The 10,303-nt window shown below is 42.7% G+C and overlaps 1 protein-coding gene across 1 annotated transcript in view; it reads right to left on the bottom strand.

Annotated features, from left to right (window-relative positions):
* Positions 1–164: 164 nt before the first annotated feature.
* The window catches only part of RGS22 (regulator of G-protein signaling 22), a 184,067-nt gene continuing 173,928 nt past the window's right edge, over positions 165–10,303 (bottom strand). Inside the window, exon 24 of the mRNA XM_006859251.1 lies at positions 165–382. Coding sequence (XP_006859313.1) covers positions 165–382 — 218 coding nt within the window. The remainder of the gene's footprint in view (positions 383–10,303) is intronic.

The following is a 10,303-nucleotide window of genomic DNA, read 5'->3' as shown; positions in this document are numbered from 1 at the left end:
TACCCACGCAGCCAACACGGACACTGCTTTTCCTAAGCTTTCCTTTACGTGGCTTGACACGATAAGGAAAACACTAACTCCCCCTCACGCTGGGATAAACGGTCAAGTGACCTAACCAAGGTCACACAGACTCGGAAGACGACGCTGGGAACCGGCCCGCACCGTTATAGGCGCAGACTAGGTCCCCAACGCAGAAATGCGGAACTACTCACGCCCAACACAGGCACAGGGCTGTCGGTGGAGAGGAGGCAGTTGTTGGAGCCAGAACGGGGGAAAACACAAACGCTGGCAGGACTCACCTCACCACTAACGTCCTTCTCAACTGATGGAGAAATGGACGGCGTGCCCGTAGTGCGCAGGCGCAGAGAGGGTGGGTGGAAACCTAGAGACGGTGGCCGTAGAAGTTCAAAAGATTTTTGGCACTTTCAACCTCAATTCACAGGTGAAATTTATAGCGGTTTCTTTAGTATATGACCTTGCACTAAAAGCTTGATCTCCTGAGCCAATTTCCTTAGTAAACTGGAGATATTAACCATACTCATATACAGATTTTTATCAAGTTATTGAGATATAAAAAAATACTTCGTATATAAGCCTTTTTTTTTTTTTTTAATGTGACCTACAAATGCCTCAAGGTCAGCAGTTCGAAACTACCAACTGCTCCGCGGGAGAAAGATAAGGCTTTCTGCTCCCGTAAAGATTTGCAGCCTCGGAAACCCTATTCAGGGTCGCTATGGGTCGGAACCTACTCGACGGCACTTAACAACAACAAATACAATACAAATTACTCTGAATTCTGGTGTGGCGCTGAAGTCCTAGCTGGACTACAAAGTCATTTGAACTCTGCAAGGTCGGCGGTTCAAGCTCACCAACTGCTTCTTGGAAACCCTATACCGGGTCGCTATGGGTCGGAACCGACTCAACAGCACTCAACAACAAGGAGTTTTGGTGTGGCAGGCTCCTGGTGTGGCGCTGTAGGATAAGTACTGGGCTGCTAACCACAGGGTCAGTGGTTCAAACCCCAAACCCACCAGCTGTTCCTCGGAAACCCTGTACAGGATCACTATGAGTAGGAACCGAATAAAAACATCAAAGGTTTCTCGAACCATCTGGACAAACCCGTAGAGGACGAATAAGAGTGATTCGCAGACCTCTAGGAGCTCTTTGCCCAGCAGATTAACATCCGCAAAGTAGATGCTCCCACGGAAATGTGGCCCCACTACTGCAGAGGCTACTACCTGCCAGGTGGTGGTGGTTGCTATTTAATTGCCGTAAAGTAGGTTCCGACTCATAGTGACTTGGTTTCCGAGGAGAGAGGCTTGTGGGTTTGAATGGCCGACCTTGTGGTTAGTAGTCCAGTCCTTATGGATCATGGATAAATGTTTTGAAACAGTGAAGGACGGCAACATAAAATTCATGGAAAGTGATATACAAAGACAAAACTCCTATGCCTTAGGAGTGCTGGGCTTGGCTTTTATGGAGATTAACTGGATTTGCATGATAGTATTTAAACCATCTCAGCAAGCCTTTGGAAGATTAACTGGGAGACATGAAAGATACAAGAATCAGCTGTATTGTATGAGTACATACCATATGCCAGGCTCTGTAACACAGTAGGATCAATCTAGTGAGAACCTTCAAGTGGTGCATTCCTGATTCCTGTCAGGGATTCTTGGTCCTCAACTTGCTAGCAGATGCTGGGGGACATGACGGTTTTCAGTGACCAGAAAACTGCTGAGAACCACATGGTTTGGATCTAAACCCTTAGAATGAGTTTAGATCTGGGCAACATTTTTTTTTTCCCCAGGCCCCCAATTAGGGGAGTCAGGAGCCTTAATAGCATAGTGGGTTATGTTCCAGCAGCTCCTCCTCAGGAGAGAGATGAGGCTTTCTGCTCTCATAAAGAGTTACGGCCTCAAAAACCATATCCAGGCTCGCTCTGAGTCAGAACCGACTAAGCAGCACACCAGCAGCATGAAATATTTAGGAGTCCTGCTATAGCGCTGTAGGATAAGCACTGGGATAAAAACCTTAAGGTCAGCAGTTCAAACCCACCAGCCAATCCTTGGAAACAATAATTAAGGGTTTAGAATTAAACCAAAATCAAAGTCAACTCCCCTGCCTTTGAATAGATCCAGACTCATAACTACCTTTACATGGTGTTTGTCTAGATGCATGGTGGAGCAGTGGTTAACCTCTCAGTTGCTGGCTGCTAATTGAAACATCAGTGGTTAAAACCTACTAGCACATCCCAGGAGATACTGTAGTCTGCCAAAAAACCCCACTGCCATCAAGTTGATTCAGAATTATAGCAACCCTATGTGGTAGACTAGAACAGTCCCGTAGGACATCCAAAGCTATAACTCTTTATGGAAGCCAACAACCACATCTTTTTCCCATAGAGTGGCTGGTGGGTTTAAACCACCAACCTTTGGGTAGCTGCTGAGTACTTTAACCACTGTGCCACCAGTACTCCTTCTGTAATTCCATTGTGCCTTGGAAACTTTATGGGGGCAATACTCCTCTGTTCTATAGTGTTGCTACGAGTTAAAAGCTACTTGAAGGAAACTGGTTTGGTTTTGGTTTAATTTATTCCTACTTCCTTGCCATCCTTCCTCACTTATCTGTCAGTTTGTGGTGGCTGGTATAGTGCTGTGTTACTGGAAAGTATGCTGCCAGTAGCAGGGCCACCCATTGTGGACAAGTTTTAGCAGAGCTTCCAGATTAAGACAGACTAGAAAGGAAAGGCAGACAAATTCAGAATGGTTAACCACTGAAAACCTATGTAAAGCAGTGGAGCATTGTCAAATATAGTACCACAATATGAGCCCCTCAAGTTAGAATGCACTCAAAATACGACTGAGGAACAGCTGTCTCCTCAAAGTACAGTTGACTTTAATGATGTGGACGGAGTTAAACTTTCGGGACTTTCATTTGCTGATGTGGCACAACTCAAAATAAGAAACAGCTGCAAAATCCATTAATAATTGGAACCTGAAAAGTACAAAGTATAAATCTACAAACACTGGAAGTTATAAAAAATGAAATGGAATGCATAGATATCCATATCCTAGGCATTGGTGGTGGTAGCTATGTGCTGTGGAGTTGGTTCCGACTCATAACAACCCTGTACAGAGTTTCTGAGACTATAAATCTTTATAGGAGCAGAAAGGCATTAGTGAGCCAAAATTGACTGACATTTGCATTTTGAATCAGACAATCACATGGTTTACTATTCCAGGATTGAAAAAGAGGAATGATGTCACATTAATTGTCCAAAAAAAAAAAAAAAATGCATCTCAGGATCTGTCTTGAACACTTGGGTGGGATAGAAAGTAATATCAGGAAACATGATTGCTGAAAGCTTGTAAGCCCATCTTCATCCAATAGCTGAATGGAATACCTAAAATGGGTTCTAAAATTTGCCCAGTGAAATAGACTTCTGTGGAGCCGTTGAAGTGTATAGGATTTAGGTAGAATGCTGAGCCCCATTCAGAACTTTCTAAGGTGTGACATTCCCACTTGAAAGGACATATAGACCAGCCCAGAGAGACTAGAGGGACAGAAGATACTTTCTGAAAGAGAGACCAGCAGGAAAACTCAAAAACAAAAATGGCAGTCTGATTGTCTACTGCAAGAACAAGCAAGATGCTTGCTGGGGAGCCATAAAGTCCCTTCAGGACAAATCCCCCTCCAAGACTGAAACTCAAAGGACACACTAGTAGGCATGTAAACATGCTGGTGACTGTGTTGGTCTCCTGGTGAGTGGAAGAGGAGGAAAGGCAGCAATGAAGATATGGCCTGACATATAAGCTTGCTGGTGCCCATGTTGGTCTACTGGTGAATGGAAGAGGGGGAAAGGCAGCAATGAAGAAATGGGCTGAGTTCAAACACGTTCCACAGAGTTCTGTGGACCTGGAGATGAGAAAGAGAATAATAAGTGCTGATTGGTCCAAAATATGGTGTGTCCTGGGGACGCCTGAGCCTATGGACAAGGACATATCCATAGAGGTCTAGAGCTCAGAGTGAAGCATCCAGCTGATATGAAGTGAGAGGGGTCACACAAAAACACCCAAAGTTGCAGATAGTACCCATTTGACCAAGTCTTGATGGATTGATAATCAGAACACGACTAGAGGAGATTAAAAAAATAAAAACGTAACAAATTTTGATAAAGGAAACAAGGGTAAATTGCTACAATTTGATGAACTTGACCTATTCTCATGTGTGGGAAGCGCTTAACTCCCATTGCTTGGCAAGGCCGCACGGCGGGGAGAGACATTATGCACGGCAAATGACTCTCAAAAGCTAGCCCCTATCTTCCCTTCAAGTTAGCTCTGAATTTACTTGTAAAAATATATAATATGGCAATATTCACAGCCTTTCACTATGAATTCTACAAACCTTAGGAAAAACCAGCTTAGCAACAATTGCTTTCAGCTTTGGTGGATTGAATACAAAGAGAAATTGTGTAAATTACTCCCTTTCATTAGAAAACCTAAGTAACTGCATTTGTGAGGCCACAAAAGCAGATAGCATATTAGAATCAAGCTGATCTACCCCCATAGGCCTCACCACATTCAGTCACTAGCTAGAATTCACAAAACCCTTTATATAGACACCTGTGTAAACAAGTAGACAATAATGAACTTAAGTGAAGGATAGTTTTGACTTAATAATCTACACTTCTTGCAGCAAGTAGCCAGGTTGGGCTTTATGCCACATAGCTTCCAAGTGATTTAATGAATACCTTTATTATGAAAATAATAGCACATTATGTAGGATAGAAAGTTTATAATCTTTTAGTAGAAACAAGAAGAAACAGTTTTATCTCATAGTGGGACAGGAGATGAAGGTCAGTCTGAACATCACAGAAGTATTTTTGTCAAGGTTGTCTAATGACCAGGTGCAAGAATGTTGTGACTAACTGTGTAATAATTCAAGAAAAGATAAAAGTGTCAATGCATGTACTGTGTAATTTTAAGTATAAAAAATAAAGACTTGCTGAGCTGGGCTGGCAGAAGTGGCAGAAGCAGCAGAAAGTAGGAGGAAGAGAAAGAGGGCAGAAGCAGCAGAGGAAAGCAGAGAGCAAGAGTAGAGGCAGTAGGGGCAGAGGCAGAAAGAAGTAGGAGGCAGAAAGAATCAGGAGCAGAGAGCAGAAGCTGGAGAGAACAGCCAGACAGCACAGCAAGCTGAAAGGCCTTTCGATTATATTCATTCATTTCTTCATTCGACGATTCCGTGTATCCTCTCGTGTCTCACGACCCCCGTGGAGAGCAGGTACTCCCCGCACTCATGGAGGTAATAACTCTAAATACCAACAGAGAGGGAAGGAGTCTTCACATCAAGTATCAATGCTATCCCCTCTGTACACAGGGTAAATAGGGATAGGCAACTTAGACATTGGCTACCTAAAATGAGGGGGCGATAAAGACATGAAATGACTGGCTTACAAAGTTTCAAGGGGGAGTTTAGTTTAAGAGTATGTGGGGGAAGAAAGAATCCCCATTGAATAGTTTTCGTCTTGTCTAGATGGGTCTGGTTAAAAGAGATGGGGATAAGATTCTTATGATTCAATAATGAGACTGTTGTAATGACAAATTGTTAATATCACAGTTGTAAAGGTAGAAGTTTTGTAACAAAAACCGGGAAGTAGTTAATCTTACAGTCCAAAAACAAAGGACCCTAGGATCATCAAGGGAGAAGAGCACAAGCAGAATGAGAAACCTTATCCAGAGAAGTAGTGATAACAGAGATGGAGGCAGAGATGGGGACATGGAGAAAGGGAGCAGCTGAGGACTCTAGATTCATGGGAAGTGAGGGACTGAGAGATGGCGACCAGGAGGCAGACTTGAACAATGTGCCCTTTGGTGCTGTAAATTATTGTATATACTTGAGTGTTTAAAAAATAAATAAATAAAAGCTAAAGTGGATATAGAGAAACACTGTTAACTGATAGTACAGGGAGGGGATTATAATCATTGTAATGAAACAACGTGTAGGATTTGTTGAATGTAAAACTGATCGTCTGCCCTGTAACCTTTTACTCAATCCACAATAAAAACCTTTAAAAAAAAAAAAAAGATATGGCCTGAGTTTGACCACGTTCCATAGACTCCTATCAACCTGAGATGAGAGAGAGAGAAGAGGACGGACTGGTTGGTCCTCAGTATAGTGAGACTTGGGGACTCCTGAGCCCATAGACAAGGACTTAGCCACAGAGGGCTAGAGCTGAGAATGAAACATCCAGCTGATATGAAGTGAGGGGAGAAACATAAGAAGGCCCAAACTTGCAGATAGTACCCATTTGACCTACCTTCGATGGCTTGATGATTAGAACTTGACTAGAGAAAGATACCTCAAGGTCGGCAGTTTGAAACTACCAGCTGTTCCACGGAAGAAAGATTAGGCTTTATGATCCCATAAAGATTTGCAGCCTCGGAAACCCTGCATAGGGTCACTTGAGTCAGAACTGACTCCACGGTACTCAACAACTTAACAGAGAAAGATAAAGAAATTTTATAAAGAAAGCAATTGTAGAGTGCTACAATTCGATGAACTTGACCTATGTTTATGGATGTAGTAGCTCAAAATACCAACCAAGAGGGAAATAATCTTCACATCAAGGATCAAACTTATCCCTGCTGCAACACAGGGTTGATAGGGACCAGCAACCTAGACACTGGCTACCAACAATGGGAGGGGAGGGGAGTTATAAAGGCATGAAGTGGTTGGTTTACAAGTTTTCAAGAGAGAGTTTAGTTTCAGAGTGTGCAGGGGAAGGTAGAATATCCACTGAATAGCTTATATCTTGTCTAGAGGGGTCTGGTGAAAGGAGATGGGGATAGGATTTATTGATTCAATAGTGAATAATTGTTATCATACCTAATTGCAATTATCACAACTGTTAAGGTAGAAGCTATGTAACAAAAAAAGGGGAGTAAACAACAAGGAAGCTGCAAGCCACAGTATAACATGGATGAACCTTGAGGACATTATACTGAGTGAAATTAGTCACAAAAGGAGAAATACTGCATAGGACCATTATTGTAAAAGACTAAGAAAAAGAACCCACCCTAAAAGGGGGGGTGGGGATTATATATATATATATGCTGATCACCAGGATATCCTGTATGGGATGCGGGGAGGGGATGCAGGGAGGCGAAGATAGAGCACAAGGTAGAGAATAGACACAGGATAGCTTGGGTACTGGGATGGGGGCAGTACACAAGAAATGGGAGAGAAATGGAAGAACAAGGCTGATGGGAGAACAGTTAGGCAGGTTCGTATGGGCTAAATGGGACAGAGGTAAATGATGATGTATGTACAACCTTGGAACAACAGGGCTCTGGGATACAGGGATTGAGGCATGATGAATGGGTAAAAGAGGGGGATAATGTTAAGATGCTTGGCTGTCTTTTGAATCTTTGTTTCCCTTGCCTACCATTGTAAAACAGACACTTGGGGGGTGGGGGGAGGAATAGCCAGAAACATCACAATAGAAAGCTTGTAAGTCCGTCTTCAGCCTATAACTGATTGTTGTTGTTGTTGTTAGGTGCCATCGAGTTGGTACCAACCCATAGTGACCTTACGCAAACCAGAACACAACACTGCCCAATCCTGGGCCAGCCTCACTACTGTTGCCACGCTTCAGTCTATCAATGCTATCACTTGGCCAATCCATCTCATTGGGGAGATGGATTTTCTCTGACCCTCCACCTTACCAAACATGATATCCTTCTCCAGCAACTGGTCCCTCCTGACAATATGTCTGAAGTACAAGAGATAAAGTTTGGCCCTCTTGGCCTCCAAGGAGCACTCTGGCTGCACTTCTTCCAATACAGATCTGTTGGTTCTTTTGGCAGTCCATGGCACTTTCAGTATTCTCCTTCAACACTATAACTCAAATGCATCAATTCTTCTACAGTCTTCCTTATTCACTGTCCAGCTTTCACATGCATATGAAATACCATGGCTGGGGTCAGGCACACCTTAGTTTTCAAGCTGACATCTTTGCTCTTTTTACTGTTTTTACTAATGAGGAACCTGTAAATACACCAAGAAGCAGTCATTCAAACAGAACTAGGGGGTGCTGAATGGTTTCAAATCAGCTAAGGTGTACAGCAGGGTTGTATCTTTTAGCCATACTTGTTCAATCTCTATGCTGAGCAAATAATTCAAGAAGCTGGATTTTATGAAGAAGAACATGGCATCAGGATTGGAGAAAAACTCATTAACAACCTGTGATATGCAAATGGCACAACCTTACTTGCTGGTAGCAAAAAAGACTTGAAATATTTACTGATAAAGATTAAACACTACAGCCTTTAGTATGATTTGCACCTCAAAAATCCTCACAATTGGACCAATAAATAGCATCACGAAAAATGGAGAAAAGATTGAAGTTATCTAAAATTTCATTTTGTTTGGATCCACAATCAATACTTATGGAAGCAGCAGTCAGAAAATCAAATGATGTATTGTATTAGGCAAATCTTCTGCCAGAGACTTGTTTTTAAGTGTTAAAAAGCAAACATATCACTTTGAGGACTAAGTTGGTCAGTGAATAAGCAAAACCATAGAAGAATTGATGCATTTAAATTGTAGATTTGGACAAGAATATTGAAAGTACCATATACTGCCAGAAGAAGAAACAAACCTGTCTTGGAAGAAGTACAACCAGGATGCTCCTTAGAAGGCAGGATGGTGAGACTTTATTTCTCATACTGTGGACATGTTAACAGGAGGTTACATTCCCTGGAGAAGGACATCATGCTTGGCAAAGTGGAGGGTCAGTGAAAAAAAAGAAGGCCCCCATCAAGGTGGATGGACACAGCAACAGCAACAATGGGCTCAAAAGTAGCCACAATCCTGAGGATGGTGCAGGACCAAACAGTATTTTGTTCTGCAAATAACTCCATCCCCACCATTCATCCAGAGACTAAAACTGAAATGAAATTAAACTAAAAACCCACTCTTCTTAGGTTACAAATCTTTATGGAAGCAGACTGCCACATCATTCTTCCACAAAATGGCTGGTGGGTTTAGACTGCCTACTGTTTGGTTGGTAGCCCAACATGTTACCCTTTGCACCACAAGGATGAGTGTATATGCTGGCTGCTACCAGCTGGGAAAGCTCCAGAGAAGAGATGGAAAATGTGGGAATGGAGCTATCCCTCAGTCTAAAGGAGAAAAGATAGCGGAGAGACAGCATTAGTTGGGAGAATTGGCAAAGGCAGACCATTCAGAGAACAGAGTCCATCTTGAATGAAACGCTGAGAGTTGTTTAGGAACAATGAATAGTTGAGAAAACAAAGGCCCAATCACAGCAATCCCGTGTATTAGAGCTTAAATTCTAAGCACTTGGTTTGCTAAAGGCTCCAGTTTACAATGAAAGATTTCACTCCTATTTTCAGTCTTGACATAAATTTAGATTCCATTTGAGTTCTTCCCAAGCTTAGCTTTCAAGGGCAAGCCTTGATTGAGAAAGTACCTTGAGACCCAAGCTCTTCTTGAGACCCAGGCCTGGAACAAGCTTCTTATAAGAACAAAACCTTCCAAGTTAGAAGTGCCCCTGGGCCCAGCCTGGACCTTCAGAGACGCTGTGTGGGGCCCTGAGTTTTACCATAGAACCCACCTGCTGCTCAAGTGTCCTGCAGATGCTGGACAAAAGGAGTTTTGGAAGTCCAGGCCTCCTCAAGAGTTGAGTGCCTGTCTTCGTTATCTCGAGTTACCACAAATGATGGTTTAACAGATTTATTTGTTCACAGTGTAGGAGGCTAACAGTCTGAATTCAGGGTGCTCTCACCTTTCTCAGTGTTGGCTTTGGAGGAAGCTCCTTGTTTTCTCTGCACTTCTGCTCCTGAGCAGTCTTCATGAATCCTGACATCTGGTTTAGTCCATCTGTGCTTGCTGGATGACTTGTTTAATCTCTTCTACAACTCAGAAGGGAGCATAGTGGCTCTATAGGATAAGCAGGGGACAGCAACTGATGCACAATACTCCCTATAGGAATCCTGTCTCATTAGCATAACAAAGACAACTCATTTCCAAATGGGATACAATTACAGGCTTGTTGTTGTTGTTAAGTGCCATTGAGTTAGTTCTGTCTGACTCATAGTGACCTTATAAAGGGTTTCCAAAGAGCAGCTGGTGAACTTGAACCGCTGACCTTGTGGTTCACACAGACTTTGCAGTCCAGTGCTTTAACCCACAGTGCCATACCAGGACTTCAGTCATAGGCATAGAGGTTAATATATATATATAATTGTTAAGCACCCTTGAGTTGGTTCCAACTCACAGT

This window comes from Chrysochloris asiatica, unplaced genomic scaffold (assembly GCF_000296735.1).
Source record: "Chrysochloris asiatica unplaced genomic scaffold, ChrAsi1.0 scaffold00031, whole genome shotgun sequence".
Taxonomy (NCBI): Eukaryota; Metazoa; Chordata; class Mammalia; order Afrosoricida; family Chrysochloridae; genus Chrysochloris; species Chrysochloris asiatica.
This window is presented reverse-complemented; position numbering and strand designations above follow the sequence as displayed.